Source organism: Triturus cristatus, chromosome 7 (genome assembly GCF_964204655.1).
Source record: "Triturus cristatus chromosome 7, aTriCri1.1, whole genome shotgun sequence".
Lineage (NCBI taxonomy): Eukaryota > Metazoa > Chordata > Amphibia > Caudata > Salamandridae > Triturus > Triturus cristatus.
In genome coordinates this window covers 1,739,765,140-1,739,786,841 of record NC_140590.1, presented here as the reverse complement: position 1 = coordinate 1,739,786,841, position 21,702 = coordinate 1,739,765,140, and the positions used below count along the sequence as shown (strand labels likewise).

Below are 21,702 nucleotides of genomic sequence, written 5' to 3'. Positions count from 1 at the left end.
CCCGATAATTCTCGCCTATTCTAATCATGGGTCCCACTCTGCAACTCAGGGCAATAGCTTGCTTAATCTCCACAACGGCCCCAACAGCGCTAGGATGCCTGGCTTCACCTTGGGGGTGCCCAAGAGTGGGCACTTCACAGGGAAAGGCCAGGAAGGGTTCCACAGCGGTATGTGCACAGCGCCTGAGAGACCCTTTCGGGGGTGTGCGGAGCGCTATATAAATGCACTACATTTACATTAATAGCTGTGATAATATTTCATTTTTCTGTAAGCTTGTCTGTTTCTCTTCCTTGTAGTGTCATCTTTGACTTTTGACATTTATAAAATAATATAAAATAATCACGAGGTTTAGTCCCTTCTAACAAATAACGTTATGACATGATTAACTATATATTCATGGACGTCACCCCTAGGAGTTTTATACGAAGATCCTAGCCTTACAAAATTAGGGGATAGAGCGAACTCGACTTTATCTTCGGGGATTTTTATCCACTAAAGGTGGCCACGTACTCCTTTTAGAAATAATGAATATTAGTTGTAATGGACGTCACCCCTAGGAGTTTTATACGAAGATCCTAGCCTTACAAAATTAGGGGATAGAGCGAACTCGACTTTATCTTCGGGGATTTTTATCCACTAAAGGTGGCCACGTACTCCTTTTAGAAATAATTAATATTAGTTGTATACATCAGACTACAATAAGTCATATATACTGATTGGTATACACATTATGAATAAACCTTATGGTACGTACGCTATCCACTGAATAAAATTGTGTACAGACGTAGGTATACATAGACATAGAAGACGTCGGTCCATTATCTGCATGAGGCAACTTATAGAGGCGTAAATATAGACGGAATTACCTTACAATATTATTACAAGATGTCAGCACGGTATACGAGGAATAATGAAGCGTTTGTATATAATAGAATAACAACTTGGCACCCACGCAGAACGACACAGATGCGAGACGAGCGGAGAACACTATACTCTCAAAGGTAAACGAGTCAACCAAGGGAGTTGAATAATGTCAGGGTGACAAGGACTGCATGAAACAGGGTGACCCCCAACATAAGAGCTAGGAAAACCAGTGCCAGAGGGATGAGGAGGACCAGACACAGGAGGACCATTATGAGGAGGGCAATGACAGAGGAGACCAGGTTCAAATTGAAAAGACCAAGGTGGAACAGGGAAACCAGGAGGTCTAAAAGGACTAGGAGCACCCGTAGGACTGATGGATGAGAATTAGGGTGAGGGGGTGAAAAGGACCAGCACTGGGAGCCTGTGAAACAGGATGCTTGGGATATAAAATACTAGGTGCAAGAGCACTTGAGAATGATGGCCAAACAGACCAGGAAGTAAAAGGTCAATAATTTATAATACTAGCATGCAGAACCATGAGGGCAAGTTAAGGAGGACATTGGCCAGGAGAATCAGGCCCAGATTGAAGAAGTCTATGGAGATCAGGACCTGGAGGTTTATGGCCAGTAGTACCAGGAAACCAGAATAAGGAGGACATGGACTAGGAAGATAAAGGGGACCAGTACCAAATGCACCCAGAAGACAAGAGCAAGGAGGACTAGGAAAATGTAAAGGCTCATGACCAGGAGGACCGAAAACCGGGCTAAGAAGGCCATGAAAATTAGGACTCAGGGGACCAGAACTCAGATCACCAAGTAAGGCAGAGCAAGGGGACTGGGCAGTGGTGGCCATGAGAATGAGAAGCAAAATTGTCAGGCTCAGGAGGATATGAACAGGGAGAACCTGGATCAGGAGGTCCAGCATCGATGGCTGAGGTACCAGTAGGACTAAAATGGTAAGGAAAAGAACCAGGAGGACCAGGTCAACCCAAAGCAGGAAGACAAAAATGACCAGGACATGAGAAGCCAGATGGACATGGACCAGGGCTAGGAGGTTCAGCTTAGTAGAACTTAGTAGATGTAGAACTTATAATAAACATAGAACACAACCAGTAACCACTGGTAATCACAGTACTTAGCATCAGCCTGTAACATAAATTACATTATGCACAGTATCACATCAAGCGCGAATGGCATTCTGCGCCAACCTCACCAGCATAAACACATTATGCAATTCTCTCATCAGTTTTAATGCATTAGACAATAGCCTCCTAAACATAACTCACATTAGGGGCATAAATCACACAGTGAAACATAATCTCACTAGCATAAACCATAATATGCAAACCAACCTCATAATCATAAAACTACATTTAGAGGTATCAAAACAGGGTACGTAAAACACACTACATGCATTACATTTCCTAGCACCACATAATCACATTAGGGCCAGGCGCCCTATAATCCTAACCTTCCCCCTGGCCAACTGGCCATCTCAAAAAGGGGCTCAAATGCCCTGTGTCTTGAATGTCAGGGCTGCTGCCTAGTGGCGGAATCCAATTGCGCCACCGCGCAAACCTAAACGGTGCAGCTGGCACTAAGTGCCGAGCAGCTGTGAAGAGAAGGGACAAGGGAGTTCATCTCACTCCTAACTGGCATGTCCCCAAAGAACTGAGGCCTAAACGGTGCAGCTGCCCACTACTTGCTGGGCAACTGGGAATAGTAAAATGAGGCTTGGGCTCTCAATCTGCCCTTAGAACAAATGGGCAGAAATGCTGCCACTGCGAACTTCAACGGGGGGCACTGGCACCGACTGTGCCCTGAAGACAAATGTGCCCAAACAATGAAAGCATGGGCCCCCCTGGGCCTTCCTAAAACAATTATGGCCATCGTTGGAGCACACGGGCTCTAAAATAAATATGCCCCCAGAAGAACTTGCCACCATCATCGCAGCTGCCCCCTAGCCGGGGGGCAGCGGTAACAATACCCAAAATGTCAAAATGTAGAAGCACGGGCCCGTCTGACACTCAGGACCCCAACTGGGGCCCTTAAACCACATAGCCCCACTTGGAGCGCACAGGAGGTTTCAGCACATCATTGTCCCAAGTGTTGGAGCGGCCCGCAAGGGCAGATCGCTCTGAACTTCTGCACTTACCGGGACAGGTGATCTCTAGGTCCGCCCGGTCACAATTCAGCTGCCGCGGGGCTCTCCTCACCAACACGGGAGCTCCGCCTTCCTCTGGCAGCCTTCTCTCGTCCTGCTTCATCTCCTCGGGACTTGCGGCGGGGGCAGGCACCGACAATGTGCCTTGCGGCCCCTCCGCCTCCTTTTTTACAACAGCCCTTCACCCAGTCCCTCTCCTGGGACCGGGACTTTATCATCGAGCCCGCGAGGCTCCTCTACTTCCTTCTTGGCTGCGCTGCCATTGGTCAGCCAGCCGCGATGCCCCGCCCACAACCAGGCAACAGTGCCTGTCTTCCGGGTCGTGCTCAGTCGCGCCCCAGGATTTTTTCTTTCGACAATGAGGGGTAGGCACCCTCGTTCCTCACTACATAAGCGGGGTGGGGATTCCCTCGACGATGAACGCAGCCCAGCGCTGCAAGGAAAAATAAAGCGCTCTTCAGGTTTAGGAGCCACAGCTCCACAGCAAAAGTTCTTTTCGGCATCAAGGGGCAATGCAGGGCCCAGGGAGGCAAGCCCTCATGGCAGCCCCCCCCCCCTCCCGGGTCCCAGCAGCAGCACGCCCCAGCAGGAACAGCAACCAAGAACTGAACAATTGCATGGGGTCACAGCCCCTATATTTATACCAAGAAATCCCATTGTGTCACAGCACAGGGCCTGGGGATACTAGTCAGAACTGGTTTAGCGGAGCAATGGAGCACTTTGTTTTGCTCAGCTCCTCTCTCCTTTGTCAGGTTGGGGCTCAGTGATTAGACGCACCACAGGGGACGGAGCTAGCATTGTGGAGGGAAGGCACAGCCCTATTCAGGTCCCAGGTGAAACTCCTCCCTCCCATCTGCATGCAGATCTCTCTATTTACCACTGGGCTGACTCACCCTGGCTCCTGGAATTCCCCAGCCCTCTCAGCTCCTGTCAATCACAAGCCAGACATGCACTCCACATCAGGCAGGCAGACACATAGCACACAGAAATGCCAACTTCTAAAAGTGGCACTTCTCCACCAGTCACCATAAATCTGCGCACACCATTGCGCAGCACTTATTCTCACGAGTCCGCACATACTAAACTCGACCCTGCACTCCTCTCATACCAGGAATTACCAGGGACTCACATATCCCCCATGCATTCCTATGGGAGGGTAGGCTAATCTCACCACACGCACTCGGAGAGCGCACACACTTTACACTGGACCACAGTTCTAAAGTGTCCAGAGGCCTAAAATCACTACCACCATGTCAGAGCTTAAGGCAAAAAGTTCAGGGGTGAACCTGCCAAGAAGGGCCAAGTCCAACAATTAGCGATTACCTAATTGCGATTCGAAGAAAATCACAATTAAGTAATCAGTACTTGTGATAATGATACATGAGGCCAAAAATCTTCCAGCTAGAAAGGGCTATATGCAATTTATCGGTCTTGGTCTTATTTGAGGTCCAGTCTCAAGGATCAGGTAGTTTGTGTCAGGTCCCACAACCAGGTTGCTTATGTGTTCATCAACCGATGATGCTGTCATCTAGCAGTATTTGCCCCCTGACAGAAAATAATCTATTTCATTGAGTGCAGTCTTCTGTGGAGGAAGAATGGAGCAACAGATTATCTAAGCACAGTTTTTGCCTCCTCAGTGTCAATGATGCATTGCCCATCATGCTTCCAGGAGATAGAGAATACATATGGTCGTCCCGTGATGGATGGCTTTATACCTGAAAAGAATGCTGTCCTTCTCATGTTTTGTTCTATAGTCCATTACAGACAGCTTGGGGATAGATGCACTGCCAATCCAGTGGCCTCAAACCCCACTTTATGCATTTCCATTGTTCCCTCTGATCCCAGAGTCCTGAGGAAGGATCTTGTAGAAACAGCCAACATTCTTCCAGCACGTCTTTGTTGGCCCAGGAGGTATTAGTACCTGACCTAATCCAACATCCCACCACTCCTCTGTGGAAGTTCCCATGGTCATCTTCCATCTCAGACCTCCAGCACTCTGCGTCCGACCTCCAGCATATTCATCTGGGGGCCTAGCACTTAGCAGATTAGCTTTCAAGATGTTGTTCTTCAGATATTGCCTTGTATATCCAGCAGGCTCATTGGCATTTTCTTAACTGATACCAGAAAAACAATCTCCTGCCCATTTCCTCTTCCATAACTGTAGTCTTGGATTTCCTACTGGTTGTTTAAAAAAAAAACATGTTTTATGGGCCTAGCCAGTTCCAAGCTGAGGCCCTGGCACTTTGTTATATACAAGATCACATTCATTTTATAGGTACAGGAAGATAAAGCGATTTTCCAGAATCACAGGATGTTGAGCCAATTCACTGAGATTCAAACGTAATTCCCTAGTTCCAAAGTCTGCAGCTCTGGCTGAAATGCCACATCCTGCCGCCCCCCTGTCAATATTGAACACAATGTTTGGCCTAACTTGGTTATAGCTCACACAGTATGGACTATTACGAGGAGGACAAACAAAGAGACAATGACTGGGTAGTTTACTGGTAAATTTCATTACTCTGAATAATTTGGGGATCAGCAAACCTCGGGGTGCAGGCGGCTGCAATGTGTAAATAACTGAGATAAAGGCAGTTATTCTGGTGGCCACCGAGTGAACCACGAGAACTCACTCTGCATTTATTCATACCTTTTGACCCTCCGGTTGTGCATCTGCAACAATGTTTGGAGGAGGCTGGGTGGCACTCTACAAATACTAGTCTTCTGCATTGTAGCTGAGAATCTGTGACAAAATATAAAGTGAGACTTGCTGTGAGTTCCCATAAAGAACATAAAAATAAACATTATAAAGTAGCAATCAGGAAATAATAATTGGTGCTTTAATTTCTGCTTCTAAGATCACATTTATGATCTCTTTTCTGGAGCAATGATGTGCTGCATCTACATGTTGTGTATAATGGCAGGTTTAGAAATGACTTGTTCAGCATTATGTGGATAACTAAAAAGGGCTGCAAGACGAATATGTTTTGACTGCAGACACTTGTGTTCATTACTAAAATTGCCCATGAATCTAATTGCCTTAAACAAGGTTTTAAACAGAGGGGGAAAATGTTTCTATCAATCTCCTTTTTGGTGGCACGCTCACTGATTCTCCAGAATTGGAGAATCCCATCCTTTCTCCAATGGTACAATAAAATGAAACGAGTAAGAACTTATGAAGAAGCTTATGCAAAATGGGTGGGAGCTAGTAGAAAATGTATCTCAGTTTGGAAATATCTTGATCAAATGGAAAGAGATCTTCAGGGGTACTTTAGAACTTCTACTTTGTTTTTTGTTTTTTTATATAGTCTATTGTGATGAGTATATGTCTAGGGGTAGCATATCCATTAGTTATACTCCAGATTAGCATCTATACTATGGGTTACATGAAACGATCACTTCCGTAATGATATAATATCTGTGACGTCTACATTTTGAATTAAGACATAAATGGAGAAGCACTTCCAGGGATATCATGCTTCCTCGATATATGTCATTTTGCTGCACCTGCAATTTAGTTTATATGAAGGGATCTCGTTCAAATTCCATATTACTTTGTGATGATTTTTTTTCCTCTTTGCAAGAAATGGATTGTATAGTACGAACTGAATTTGGATTTAATAGAAATGGGTTCTTAGGGCTAATACATCCAAGGGTTCTATTGCACCTTAGCACTCGCACTTTAGTTGATATGAAACAATTTTCTTTTTAACTGTATTATATCTACAGAATGAATTCTATGTGTTGGATTTATTGCACTTTTGCATTTGCACTTTAGTCCATATGAAGTTATCCTCTCTCAGAATTTTCTTAGTATCAAGTTCTACAGTATATCTATTTATGTATTCATTAATCCTTTTTTTTCTTCTTTTATGTCAAACTGCATTGTTTATGGTATTAACTCTTCTCAATAAAAAATACAAAAAATAAAGAATCTAATTGCCCAATTCAATGAATGTGTCAAACAAAGAAATGCAAACGTTCACGTTCTGCACCAGATTTTCACATCCTAGGTCTCCACTTTCCTTAAGCGTTTTCTTTTTTATTTTGACAATCTGTGCATCGATTCCATTGAAATGTTTTACTCAAACCCAAGGAGCATGTTTCAGAATGTCCCTTTTCCCGTCTTATTTAAAGGATTTCATGTTGTTTAACAAAGGGAACCGTGGTCGCTGGATTGGCTTAGAGAAGATTGTTCCTGGCCAGCCGTGGATCTGGGTCGACGGCACTGAAATCAACAGCTGGTAAGTACTCATTAGTTTACCTAACTCGGTGCCTGACAGTTTGAGTCATTTAATTTAATTGTGAAGCTAATCAAAAGCCAGCATTCCACACAAAACGTTATCTTTGTTGGCTTGGAAAGAGACACAAAGAAGATGCATTTTTAAATACCATATGAGCCCCAGTTACGATGAACTACCTCCAAGAAAAACATTCCATGAATGATCCTAGATTAGGATACAGCCGCGGGCGCTGCAGGTAAGAGCGGTGGGGCGTTGGGGCCAGGTGAGGGGGGATTTCGAGAGACGACCACGAGGAAAAAAAAACGTTAGGAGACAATGGCTGCTAGCTTTTTTCAAAATTGGTTTAAATCTTTATAAGGCACCCTTATGCAACAAAGCATACATCCAACTGACCTACTGCCTTGGACCAGTGAGCTCGTAGCAAGTCAAAGTAAGGATTGTTATTGAAGCACACTCATTTCCAGATGGATGTGGACAGGTGATCAAGAAAAATGCCGCCCCTAACAGGGCATTACAACAAATGACACTGCCATTACAGTTGTGGGTGGAAGGAAAATGTGATTGCCATTTATACAGACCAACAGCTTTAAGGGGCTGACCATATGCATTTCTAAGAATGTATGTGTATGTTTTTGTTTATGAATTTGTTTTTAGTACAGTAGTCTAACAAACAGCTAAGATGGAGCATGTGGTTGGTCTTGCAGGTCCTGTTCACACTCAGGGAGAAATCCTGACATTGTCAAAGAATCACAACATACAACACCAAAATATAAAAAGTAAGCTTCTTGGCTTTCACAAGGGGTGAGGATATCAATATATTTAAAGCAGATCTATCAACTTTCTCCAAAAATCACCGATATTTTTTAATCTAATGTATATTTTAGTATTTCCCACAATGCAATATTTAATAATAGTGATCATGATTTTTTTTCATAAAGTTACAATTCAAAAGCCATGCCTGTGAGTCTTATTTCTACATAGTTTTTAATATTGCATTTTGTGGGATCAAAATGTTAAATGAAATGCCGAGATATATTGCTTTTTTGTTGGGATTGTTTTTTTTTTTAAATCAAACCAGCATGGCTTTGAGTCTCTCTTTTTCAGCCCCCAAAATGCAATCATAAAAACAACACCGAGGGCCTTGCACTTTAGCTGAAGATCATAGAACTCCAGCTAGAAATGCTGTAACCAAATATGCTAAGTTCTCCTCGGGCCATGGATGTGATGACCCAGGAGACCTACTGTTTTTTTTTAATGTTGCTGAGGGCTATTACATTACACTCCTTATAGCCCCCCATAACATAAAAAAAATGTTTGATGGTGACCTGCTCCTTGTAGGGACACCACCAATGTAAACAAAATATGTGAATAGCCCTCGCAGGGCATTATGGGCCACTCTTTCACAGAACAGGAATATTAAATGAGCGGCTTCTCACTCTCATTCATTATTCAGTTTGTTTCAAACATTTTATGGATGTGAACATTTTGTTAGGTGTATCGGTGCCCACCTCTAACACTCATATTTTAATTTTATTTAGGGCCCCATCCAGCTTCCTATTCAGCATAGTGTGTACATGTGGAGGGTGGCATCTTTTTATTAAGCGGGTGCTTCAGAGCCCACCCAGGGAAAATTCTAATTCTTTCTTATTTCGGGGCTGTCGGAGGAACCTCAGGAAAAGCCTCAGGGCTCCCGTGGCCACAGTCAATTTTCCTTGCGGGAGATGGACATTTTTTATGGTATGGGTGGGTGCCCCAGTGCCCTAATGTAGGAGGTCCATTGGGGGCTGCAGGGGGAGCCTCAAGGCCCCCATTGCCCCAGTTAGCTCCCTAGCCAGCACCATACTGGGTTTGGTGGAGACTAATGCCTTTCCTTTGCTTCGGACAGGACGGGAGCAGCATATTTGTACTGCTCCTACTAAGTTCCTGATCGGATGGGTGAACACTATGTAGTATCATCCCCCCGGGGGATGGAGTCCCAGCGGCAGATACCCGCAAGGGGAGATGCACGCCTGAACCTCTCCTTTTTTTTTTGTTTTTAGAAATGTGGTCTTGGGGGTTGGGGTAAAGCTCATGGTGGGGAACTGCGTGCCCGTTTCCCCACCTTTTTAAAAAACATTTTTTTTACAGCTTGGCAATGTGAGTTTGGGTCCCTGGGGCTCAATATTGGTTTGGGGAGTGAGGCTGCATGCCTCACCCCTTTATTTAATGTTTGGCCCCGGAGGATTGGGTCCCATGGGCTCAATAGAGGCACGGGTGGAATGCCAGTCCCCTCCCCTTAAATTTGCATTTGCCCCAAAGCAATGGGTTCCACAGTGTCCAAAAGTGACTCGGGGAAGTGTGCCCAGTCCTGCCCCCCAAAATATTTTATTTTAATGGCCCCTCTGCCCTGGTCCACCCAGGGGTCAAATTACTCAAATAAAAAACGTTGGCTGGCACTTTCTTTTTATATGACACGATGCGGCTGGAGTCCTGCTGGATCGTGGCTTTGAAAAAATGTTTTTCATTTTGGCCCGAGGGTTTTCTCTGCGACCCCCTCCACAAGTTCTAGGGGACACGGTATGCCTACGCTGTCCCATTATATTGTTTTTTTATAAAAAAATCTCAAGACAGGGGACTAAAACCCGAGTCCTGTCATGGCTGTGGCAACATTTTTCTTCATGTTGCAGCCAGCAAATCAAAGAGCTTGCTCCTGCGGGAGCAAGTCCCAAGGAAATATTTTTGATCCTAGATTTCTCATACACCTCTGAACGTATTTTCACTGAATCACAAAAAACACACTTTCTGGACCAAGATCTAGCTTTCTGACAGATTTGTTGTAATTCCGTTCAGCAGTTTATACTGTATAATGTCATTCAAAAAAGTCTATGGAAAATTTGCATTTTGTGGCCCCACTTTTTCTCAGCTCACGCATGACGAATCACCCTAAAACTTTCCATGAAGAAACTAGTAAAAAAAGAGTAAATTTTTGGAAAGATTTGTGAAGACTTGTCAAACCGTGCCGAAGCTAATTAGCAAAAGGCATTTCCTAACAAATCTATAACTACTCAGTGATGACAGCCACTGGGTAAAAAATCAATATATATATATATATATATATATATATATATATATATATATATATATATTCACTGAAAAAACCATAGGTTTCACACATGTTATAGTTAGCGGAAATTTTACTGATAAAAAACCAATGAAATTGCCCCGTTATAGTTAGTGCTGGCAACTATAACTCACGCGACCGCAATCCTCTGCTGATGCTAATACTGTATTTAGACACTTATTTGCCCATGTCTTCTTCCATACATTTTTAGCTATACATATATTACAAATATTTTTTTTTATAAAGACACATATGTCATCAGCAGAAGATTGCGGTCGCGTGAGTTATAGTTGCCAGCACTAACTATAACGGGGCAATTTCATTGGTTTTTTATCAGTAAAATTTCCGCTAACTATAACATGTGTGAAACCTATGGTTTTTTCAGTGAATTTGCAAGGTTTTTTAAATGCTAATTCCTAACTATAACGTGTGTGAAACCTATGGTTTTTTCAGTGAATTTGTACGGTTTTTTAAATGCTAAGTTACTTTACGCCATTCGAGGCGTGCGCGCCCACTTAACGCAGTTCGTTGCGTGCACGGTTTTTATCAACTTTAATAAGCCCTGTACATTTGGTGGCCTTCGGCCACCAAAAGCACAGAGGGTGGGGTCAATGTGGATAGTGTTTTTTTTTTTTCGATTTTATAATTTCATGTTGCCAAAATTTAGTTTTTTTTCGCTTGTTAAAAAGCCCTGTACATTTGGTGGCCTGCGGCCACCAAAGGCACAGGGGGTGGGGTAAGTGTGGATAATGTTTTTTTTTTTTTAATTTTTTTACCGTACGCTTACGGTAAGCGTACGGTAAGCGTACTCGGCGAAATTGCCGAAAAAAAAATAAAACCGTTTTTGCTCTTGGGGGATGTTTGGGGACTCCCTCAACATGACTATGTGGGAGGGAGTTGTCAAAACAGCCCCGTAACATGTTTTTGGGCATCATGTTTGATAAATAACACTCAGTGCGAGAGACAAAATGGCGGCCGCCGCTTCCTGGTTTCGGCCGATTCGAATGTTTACTAAGATCTAACAGCCAATCAGAATCTCGCTCGCGCACGCCACCGTACGCGTACGGTAAGCGTACCGTAAGCGTACCGTAAGCGGGCTCAGATATATATATTGATTTAAAGGCTATTTTCTCAGAATCTACTGAACAGATTTACACCGAACCTACAAAAGGCACTTCCTTGACCTACGGACTACCTCTCTGCCAAATTTCTAGTAATTCTGTTCAGCCGTTCGGGCTGTAGCTCGTTCTAAAGGTCCTATGGAAAAATGCATGGGAAAAACGCGTTTTGGGACCCCCATTTTATCTCAGCCCCCGCTTGACGAATCCCCCCGAGACTTTCAGGGTAGGAGTGGAGCGTAGCGCCCCACCTATTTTGAGAAATTCGCGAGGATTCATCGACCGGCGCCAAAGTTATTCAAAATAGAATGTTGCGGATTTCCTATGGAAAAGGGGTCCTAACTAGAACTACCTACTGGCGACCGCCAGTAGGTAATATATATATATATATATATATATATTCACTGAAAAAACCATAGGTTTCACACATGTTATAGTTAGCGGAAATTTTACTGATAAAAAACCAATGAAATTCCCCCATTATAGTTAGTGCAGGCAACTATAACTCACGCGACCGCAATCCTCTGCTGATGCTAATACTGTATTTAGACACTTATTTGCCCATGTCTTCTTCCATACATTTTTAGCTATACATATATTACAAATATTTTTTTTTCATAAAGACACATATGTCATCAGCAGAAGATTGCGGTCGCGTGAGTTATAGTTGCCTGCACTAACTATAACGGGGGAATTTCATTGGTTTTTTATCAGTAAAATTTCCGCTAACTATAACATGTGTGAAACCTATGGTTTTTTCAGTGAATTTGCAAGGTTTTTTAAATGCTAATTCCTAACTATAACGTGTGTGAAACCTATGGTTTTTTCAGTGAATTTGTACGGTTTTTTAAATGCTAAGTTACTTTACGCCATTCGTGGCGTGCGCGCCCACTTAACGCAGTTCGTTCCGTGCGCGCACGGTGCGCTTCGCGCACCGCGTGCCCACTTTACGCAGTTAGTGCCGTGCACGCACGGTGGGCACGCGGTGCGATGACAAAGCAAGAAAGCACGTCAACAAATCTGTTTCTGCTTTCCTCCGTGACTATGGTATGGGTGCCATTTACCACAACAACTTGCGTTATGACATGCAAGACATTTATAGAGGAGATGGTGTGCACTTCAATGATGAAGGGAACAGAGTCTTCCTCTTGAACCTTAGACTCTGCATCGGTACTTACTCGTAGGTACCACTAAAAAATCATTTCATAAACACAACGGCTCTTTTTAGAGCCCCCTAATATCTAAACACTTAAATCTGATTTTCATTTTTTTTTTTTTTTTTTTTCTACCGTACGCTTACCGTAAGCTTACCGTACGCGTACCCCATGATTTTTTTTAAAATCAATAAATGTTTTCTTTGTACTTTACAGTCCTTCTTTGACCCCCTCACAAATGTAAGGGGGTCTGTAACTCTCCTCATTGCCCCCTTTCCTTGTTTTCACTCTTTTTTTTCAGAGTGAAATACACAAAATGGCGGCCGCCGCTTCCTGGTTTCGGCCGATTCGAATGTTTACTAAGATCTAAGAGCCAATCAGAATCGCGCTTGCGCACGCCACCGTACGCTTACCGTAAGCGTACGGTAAGCGTACCGTAAGCGGGCTCAGATATATATATTGATTTAAAGGCTATTTTCTCAGAATCTACTGAACAGATTTACACCAAACCTACAAAAGGCACTTCCTTGACCTAGGGACTACCTCTCTGCCAAATTTTGAGTAATTCTGTTCAGCCGTTCGGGCTGTAGCTCGTTCTAAAGGTCCTATGGAAAAATGCATGGGAAAAACGTGTTTTGGGACCCCCCTTTTATCTCAGCCCCCGCTTGACGGATCCCCCCGAGACTTTCAGGGTAGGAGCGGAGCGTAGCGCCCCACCTATTTTGAGAAATTCGCGAGGATTCGTCGACCGGCGCCAAAGTTATTCAAAATAGAATGTTGAGGTTTTCCTATGGAAACGTGGTCCTAACTATAACTACCTACTGGCGACCGCCAGTAGGTAATATATATATATATATATATATATATATATATATATATATATATATAATCTACTGGCGGTCGCCAGTAGATAGTTATAGTTAGGACCGTGTTTCCATAGGAAATCCGCAACATTCTATTTGGAATAACTTTGGCGCCGGTTGACGAATCCTCGCAAAATTTTCAAAATAGGTGGGGCGCTCCGCTCCGCTCCTACCCTGAAAGTCTCGGGGGGATTTGTCAAGCGGGGGCTGAGAAAAAAGGGGGGTGCCAATACTCGTTTTCCCCATGCAATTTTCCATAGGGACCTTTAGTCCAAGGTACAGCCCGAACGGCTGAACAGAATTACTTGAAATTTGGTAGAGAGGTAGTCCTCAGGTCAGGGATGTGCCTTTTGCAGGTCTGGTGTCAATCTGTTCAGTAGTTCCTGAGAAAATCAAAAGTAAAATCATATATATATGTGGGCGGAGCCTAACCCCACATCTCATCCTGAGATCTGATTGGCTGTCAGCACTTCATCCAAAGAGCCCAAATGTAGCCCAAAATCACCCAGATGTAGCCCAAATATAGCCCAATGACAGAAGTGTGCAAAACACTTATTATTTTGTGTTTTTGCAGTGTTATATAGTGCAGACTTGTCAGGTATTGGAGTGCTTTACATGAGCATTGGTTACATCACACAAGAACAAATTCATTTTGGTTGTAGACATGGGGAGACTAAGTGATTTGACCAGAATCACAGAATGTCGAGCTGAAGCAGAAGCTCCAACCTGGTTCCCCAGTTGCAAAGTCTGCAGTTCTGGAAGTAACACCACATCCTCTCCCCTAAGTGTAACATTTAATCAAGTGGTCAACTGGATAAAAAACATAAAGGTAACAAATAATTTAAAAGTGCTTTCTCGCTATTTGAAAACTCAGAAAATATGTCCTTATTTTAGTCTTTTAGAGCACTAACCATAATTTTGATGCCAATAAGACCCTTTCATATATGTAATTTCTAAAGGAAATGCTCTAGGTATTACAGTTTTGGTTACATCAAGATGACGTCAGGCGTTCCACACTTTTCTAATAAATATAGAATGTTAGCAATCTAGTTGTTCATTAGGATACTGTTGAGAGGCAGAGGCCAGGGGCACGGACTCTGAAAATTGAAGGCAGGTAGGAGGGTGCAAAGGCAACAATTTAACCACACTGAGCAGGCAGGAAGGGCCGTGGCAGCACAACAGACTATGGAGGGCAGTGGAAAGGGGGGCAGGGGCAACAAACCAACAATACAGGACTTGCAAGAGAGGCTGTGGCAATGTAATAGACCATTGTGGGCAGAAGGAAGAGGCAATGGTAGTACAACCATACATGCCAACAGACCCGATTCAGCCAGGAAACGTCCAATGTTTTTAAGCTCAAATGGGCTTTATTTTATCTGTCTCTTGTCTACAATCTCCTCTTTTCCAATGTAACTCAAAGGGGAAAATCAATACCCAAGTTTTTTTTCAAAATCTCCCTCTTACCAAGTTCAAAATGTTCGCAGGTATGGTACATTGGATCATGGAAGGAAATGGAGTAGGGACATGGACTTGGATAACAGAGGACAAAAGGGACATGGAGAGGTGCACCAAACTGACCCTGCAGGGCAGGCATCAGAGTTTGCAGCAGCACAATACACCACACAGGGCATGTGGGACGGGAGTGCAGCACAACAATCCATAGAAAGCAAGAGGGAGGGGACAGGACCATGCACATGGACAACAGAGAACAGAGGGGCAAGAGGCAGGACCATAATGGACAGACAGGAGAGAAAGCTGCAGCATAACAAACCATAAAGGGCAGAAGGGATGGATCAGGGGCATTACAATGGAACAGACACGCCAGGAGGGAGGGAGTAGGGGTCTGCACATGTAAACAGAGGGCTGGGGGCACGTGGGCAGGGCAGGAGCAGCAAGATAGCCATGGAGGTCAGGCAGGATGGGCACTAGAAGCAAGACACACCATGAAGAGCAACAGTGAGACTGTGATGGCATACACACAGACCATGGAGGGAAGGTGGGAGGGGTTCAGGGGCAGCTAACTGACCACACAGGGAAGGTGGGAGGGGCCATGGCAGCACAGAAGACCATGCATGGCAAGTGAGAGGGTTAGTGGTAGCACAATGGCTATGATGGGCAAGAAGGAGGGTGCAGGGGCATGCACAAAGGACGCTGGAGGATAGAAGGGAGGGTCAGGACCTGTGCACAGACAAGAAAGTTCAGGGGAAGGGGCCTCACAACAGACCACACGGGGCAGGCAGGAGGAGCAGTTGCAGCACAACAGACCAGGGAGGGCAGAAGGGTGTGGCAGTACAATGGACCATGTAGGACAGGAGGAAGAGGATAGGGTCATGGCATGTGGACAGGCAGGGTGGAGGTGGCAGGGACAGGTTACAGTCATCTGACAATGCTAGGCAGGTGGGAGGGGAGTGGCAGCTCAACAGAACACTCAGAGTAGATAGGAGTGGCAGGTCCATGGAACATGGTGGGCAAAAAGGATGGAGCAGGGGCATGCACAAAGACATCGGAGGGCAGGGGGAAGGAGAATAGGGGCAGCAAGCTAAGCACAGAGTTTAAGCAGGAGGTCAATGATGGGTCATAGAATTGGGCAATGGAGGGCAGGAGGAGTGGACTGGTACATCATACTAAATTGAGGGCAGTGGCAGCACATCAGACCATGCATGGCAGGAGGGAGGAGGCTAGTCCATGCATTCACACAACAGAGGATAGGGAGGAGGGGGATGGGGCAGCAAGCTAACTGTTCAGAGAAGGCGGGTATTAGGAACTTTATTGTTTTTAAAACGTGTGTCTGTGCGAACTACTTAAAATATGAACAAGTATGCAGCATAATCTCACTTTTATACAGGAAGAAGAGGACGTTTGTGACTGTGACTCGGGGCTCACTTGGCAGAAACACCCCCTGACCCTCCACCCCCTATCGTGAAATGTAATGCCCGTGAAAAGGGTAGGTGAACACAGTGTTATATAGAACATAGTCCTGAGAGCACGATTGAAAATGAAAACTAGATATATAGTGTATGGTATAAACTATGCACCAAAAAGTGTGATATAAGATGAACCGGGCGTGAAATATAATATGCAATACATTGTGCGCAATGACAGATTCATTGGAGAGCGCGAGATAGCACAGACACTAGCGCGTGCTATGCGATATGCGCCTTGGAGGGTAATATGCGCAGGGCAGTGTTGTGTAACCTAACTAGTCTCTAAAGTTGTAATATAAAATATGTGCTGGGGAGTGTAACGTTGCATATGCACTCTGACAAAGATATGGATCCCAGATTGTAATATGTATGGCATAGCACTGTGCGTTATAACATAGGCATCGAGGAAGGCACGTTAGATGGGGCAATATAACCCGTGCGAAGACAAGTGTGGCATGACATATTCACGGGGTGGTGTTACAGTGCACATGGGCTAGAGAGTGTCATAGCATATGCACTAGCTAGTGGAATACAACACAGATGTGTGTGGCACTCAGCAGGCAATGGTGGGTGTAACACAGCATTGGGCTCTGCCAGGAGCGCGCTGTGACTCTCAAGTGATGTTCGTCCCCTTTCCAGAGAGTAAAATAAAAAGTACTACACATCCGGCAGTGGATGTGTGTTTTATTAACCGTGAGGGGGGTTTCTTGCATAGTTTTGGTCGAATTTTTGTCGAATCCCCTTTGAATGGCTTGGTGTGCATGTGTATTAAATGTGCCCGTCAATAGCTACCCATGTTTGTATAAATAAACGACATCACCCGCACAAATATAGCCATCGATGAAGAAATATCTAAACTTCAAACCCGGGTATCCCTAGAATTGGTAGCTGCACGTAGGCTGTCCGAGGTAATTGCCCTCTCGAAAAAATCATCCCTAGGACATATAGCCTCTGCTGTCACTCCAGCACGCCCTGCCCGCCCAAATAGTATTACCACCCAGGTTGATTTACACCAGCCCCCGATTACTTCCACCCTCACTCCGCCCTTAGAACAATCACGCATTACAGAAGAGCTAAGTTTCGCTGCACCTTCTCACGCCCAGACCCCCACCCTTAATTCCCTTTCCCAAGTATTCCCAACTACTTCCCGTGTTAGTGGTGCACAACCCAAAAGAAAACGCCAATTACGCTCAGCCTACTCTCGTAAAAAGGCAAAGGTCGCAGTCTCCCACCAGCTCACAATGACCGACACTCAGGCACGTAATGCTTTACCTGAGGGTTCCTCGAGCACACAGTCAGTATGCCAAAGTATGGGAGAGGGTCCAGCCAACACCACCCCAGTAGACGAGGGGGCGCAGGTACAAGACCAGGGAAGGAATGATAAGGAATTTATAGATCAAGTCTGGGAAACATTAAAAAAACTTCTCTCACCACTCGACTTAAGATTGTCTAGGATAGAAAACAATCTACTCGAGATGGAGAAGAGCATTATTGCTCTGGCCACTCTTGGCCTGAGAAGTCTCGAAAACCAGGGCGTGTCCTTATCTGACCCACTTTCGCCAGCCCCTGTTTTGCAAGCTGAGCAGCACCCCCCGCCAGTACCTGTTGCTGTAAGGCCTGTTCCTAAGCCGAGGACTGTGGCTGTGGATCAAGTTTCCATAACCGCTAAACCTCAGGCTACCAAACTGCAGATTCCCACACGGAACTCTAAGCCTGGAAAAGTAAATCCAAACCTGGTAGCATCCGCCAGACCCCAGCCTGCCGAAACCCAGGGTCCTCGTTCAAAAGAAAATTTTAGAGGAGGCAATATAGACCTTCCACCAGAGGCCAATGACTATGTGGTCGTGTTGACAGGCGTCCCTGTGATTGGCACTGACCAACACGAAAACCACTGGTCATTGAAAAATAAAACTATGCACTGGCTTAACGTCAACAGACCGATTCCCAATGGCAAAAGAAGCCGAGTAATGATGGTCCATAGAATACCCTGGGTGGGCCCAACCAAGAAATCTAAGCAAGGGGACTGTGTAGTTGTAACTTTTGAAGACCCACATACGGCGCACCATATCTGTTCCTGGCCAACTAGTGAAGATTCTTTAGTCATACCAAGGCCGCTATCCTATTTTTACCCCCCACGCCAATTGCATACCCAAGCGAATAACTGGTCCTTGGTGCAGCACCACCCATGGAACACCCATCCCATGAGGCAAAAGAATACTCTTTTACACTGGAATGGCCTTTCAACCTACAATAGATTTGGAGGCCTGGAGGAGGTCGATTGACTTTCTATGTTCCCAGCATGCCCACAACTAGAAAAAGCATTGTCTCCACATGTTATAGACATAATTGGAAATCCAACCAACGGCCCTCCAACTAGCCAAGCCGGGCTTCTGACTCTCTTGCCCCGGGCCATGGAACCGATCAAAATGGCCATTTTAGATTGCAAAAGAGTGGAAACGAGGCCAGACAGCCCCTGTTCGATCCCCCCTCCTCCAGTACAATCTAATCCAATGGAGATCGACCTGCCTGATAGAGTTGCCTCCCCAGGCGATTCTTCACTGAGGGTCTTAAGCTGGAATGTGGCTGGCCTTGCACATAACTTTGATAACCCGGAATGGAACACCTTCCTGGCACCCTATGACATTTGCTTGCTACAGGAAACATGGTGCCAGGAACCTAGACATAGAGTGGGGTTTTCGACCTTCTATGTTCCGGCTGTATGTCACCAAGGTTCTAAAGGACGCCCATCCGGTGGTCTTCTCATCTGGATCAACATAGCACTAGACCTCAGTGTTTCTCAAAGGACCACCGAAACACCTGATCTTCAATGGCTAACAGTGCACTACAAAGGGGGAAGGAAACTAGAACTATTTAATCTCTACTTAAGGGGCAATAGGAACGGAGGATCTCTAAATTCTTTAGGCTTAAGTAACTACCTGTCTGCCTGTGACGCCGACTCTCTCGTCCTGCTGGCAGGCGATTTTAATTGCTGTTTTGAGCCTTTAGCCAAAGAAGATATTCTGGATACCAACGAGGAGGATAACTGGAGGGGCATCCCTATTTTGAACCTCGAACCGATCCCTAAATGGACACAAAAGGCGATCGATATAAATGCTCTTTGCATGGAGCATAACTTGAGAGCAACGAATGGGCGTTCTAAATCAGATCCCATGGGTGCCCATACATACAATAGGACGGGCCACTCATCCAGAATTGACTTTGTTATGCTCAACTATAACCTCTGGCCATATTATCATCAAGACATGGAGGTTATAGAGACTTGTGACAGCGACCACAACCCTCTCGCTTTAACCATTTCTGTCCCCTGGCAAACTGGGTCTCAAGAAACCACTAATCAGTTATGGAAAGCTTCACATGAGATTCTTCCCTCAAACTGTGGCAGACGTCTTAAATGGGCAAGAGTCTCAGGGGATGAGGCTAGGATGTCACAAGCTGAAACCATCTTACTAGAGGCTGAATCTAGGCTTGATAGCACGAATAGCGATAGCAAGATGTTTTTATCGTTATTTACGGAGACTGTAACGGCACTAAGTGGGCTGTTCATCATTCCCAAACCCAGCTCCAGAACTGCTTCAAAGGGGGCCCTGAGAACAAGTGAAAAGTGGTTCACAGCCAAGTGTCGACTTGCTAAGGGTGATCTTGTTGCTGCAGTAAAAGGAAAAGACCAAGCTACCATCAGGTCTGCAAGGAAACTTTATAGGAAAACTGTGACTGAGGCCAAGCGGACATATGATTTCAACTTTTGGCGTGACCTAACGGAGGCGAGCACAAGGAAAGATGCTAAGGGGTTCTGGGACTTGCTAAGATCAAGAGACAAGCCCATTGATCAACAACTGACTTGTAATATCCCTGGTGTTGCCTGGTTTGCCCACTTTTCGAAATTGTATTCGGCTCAGACAGGGCCTCCGCAACCAGACCCGCTCCCAAGGCTCAGTTCCACAGATCTCCCACCAAATGAAGTCCTATTTACCACCTTGGAAGTAGAGAAGGCAATCAGGTGTATTGTTCCTAACAAAGCGGCAGGACCTGATGGGATCCCGGGCGACTTGATAAAAAATAATCCCCCATTTTGGAGCAGATTAATTGCTGCTCTTCTTAATGAGGTTATGTTGGGGGGGTCTTTCCCTGACTCTTGGAGGGGCGCTGAAGTAGTCCCCATTTTCAAGAAGGGTAGCAGGGAAGACCCAGCCAATTACCGCCCCATCAGTTTGCTGGATTCGACGCAAAAGGTAGCGGGGAAAGTGGTATTGGGCAGGATTCTGGAGTGGGTGGATGAAAATCAGATATTGTCTGATTTCCAAGCAGGTTTTAGATCAGGGACAGGCACCGTCGAGCAGACATTCCGCCTTTTAATGCTCTATTGGAAGGTAGTGGTGCTAGGAGGGGGCAGCTTATACTTAGTCTTCATAGACTTAAAAACAGCCTTCGACCTGGTTCCAAGAGCATTATTGTGGAAGGTCCTTGACGAGTTAGGTCTACCTCCCTATTTGTTGGCCTTGCTGATAAAATTCCATGGAAACAACTTTGCCCAAATCAGATGGGGTGCCCAGGGAGAAAAAACCCCGTGTATTCCAGTAGACAGGGGCGTCCGCCAGGGGTGTGTGCTTGCCCCCACTCTGTTTTCGCTTTACGTCAATGGAGTGGTGGAGCACCTTTTCAACATCCTGCAGATGCACCATCCCTGGCTGGAAGGAAAATCCCGACGCTCCTGTTTGCGGACGACACCCTCCTGATTTCGAAATCACCTGCAGGCATACAGTCACTACTTTCCAGCTTCAAGGCCTTCTGTGACACCAAGGGACTGGCCATAAATATTGGCAAGACCAAATTTCTTGTCCTCAACCCCCCTAAGAAATCTGTTAAACCCCCCACTCTAGACTCTGTCACATTAGAACGGGTCAAAGAATTTGACTATCTAGGCATACGTCTTTGTGATAGTATGAGCTGGAAGGCCCATCACCAAAAAGTGTTTCTAACCCACAAGAGGGTTGTTGGTGCTTTACTTAAAGAGCAGCGTGCTTCCTCCATAAAACCTATTGGGGCACTTCTTGATATTTATAGGGGTAGGGTTGTGAGTGCAGCACTGTATGGCGCAGAACTTTGGGGTACCCAGAGAGTGGATACTTTGGCCCACCTAGAAAATAAATTTCACAAAGATCTGATGAGGCTACCCCAGAGCACCCCCACAATCCCCCTCTTGCTGGATGCAGGTACTCGTCCAATCTGCGAGCAAGCTAAATTACGCCCCTTACTA

General features: G+C 45.2%; 1 protein-coding gene across 1 annotated transcript in view; it reads left to right on the top strand.

The window, feature by feature from the left end:
- LOC146812959 (early activation antigen CD69-like) overlaps nt 1-21,702 on the top strand; it is a 327,451-nt gene that overhangs the window by 173,797 nt on the left and 131,952 nt on the right. Inside the window, exon 4 of the mRNA XM_085619995.1 lies at nt 7,162-7,268. Coding sequence (XP_085476121.1) covers nt 7,162-7,268 — 107 coding nt within the window. The remainder of the gene's footprint in view (nt 1-7,161; nt 7,269-21,702) is intronic.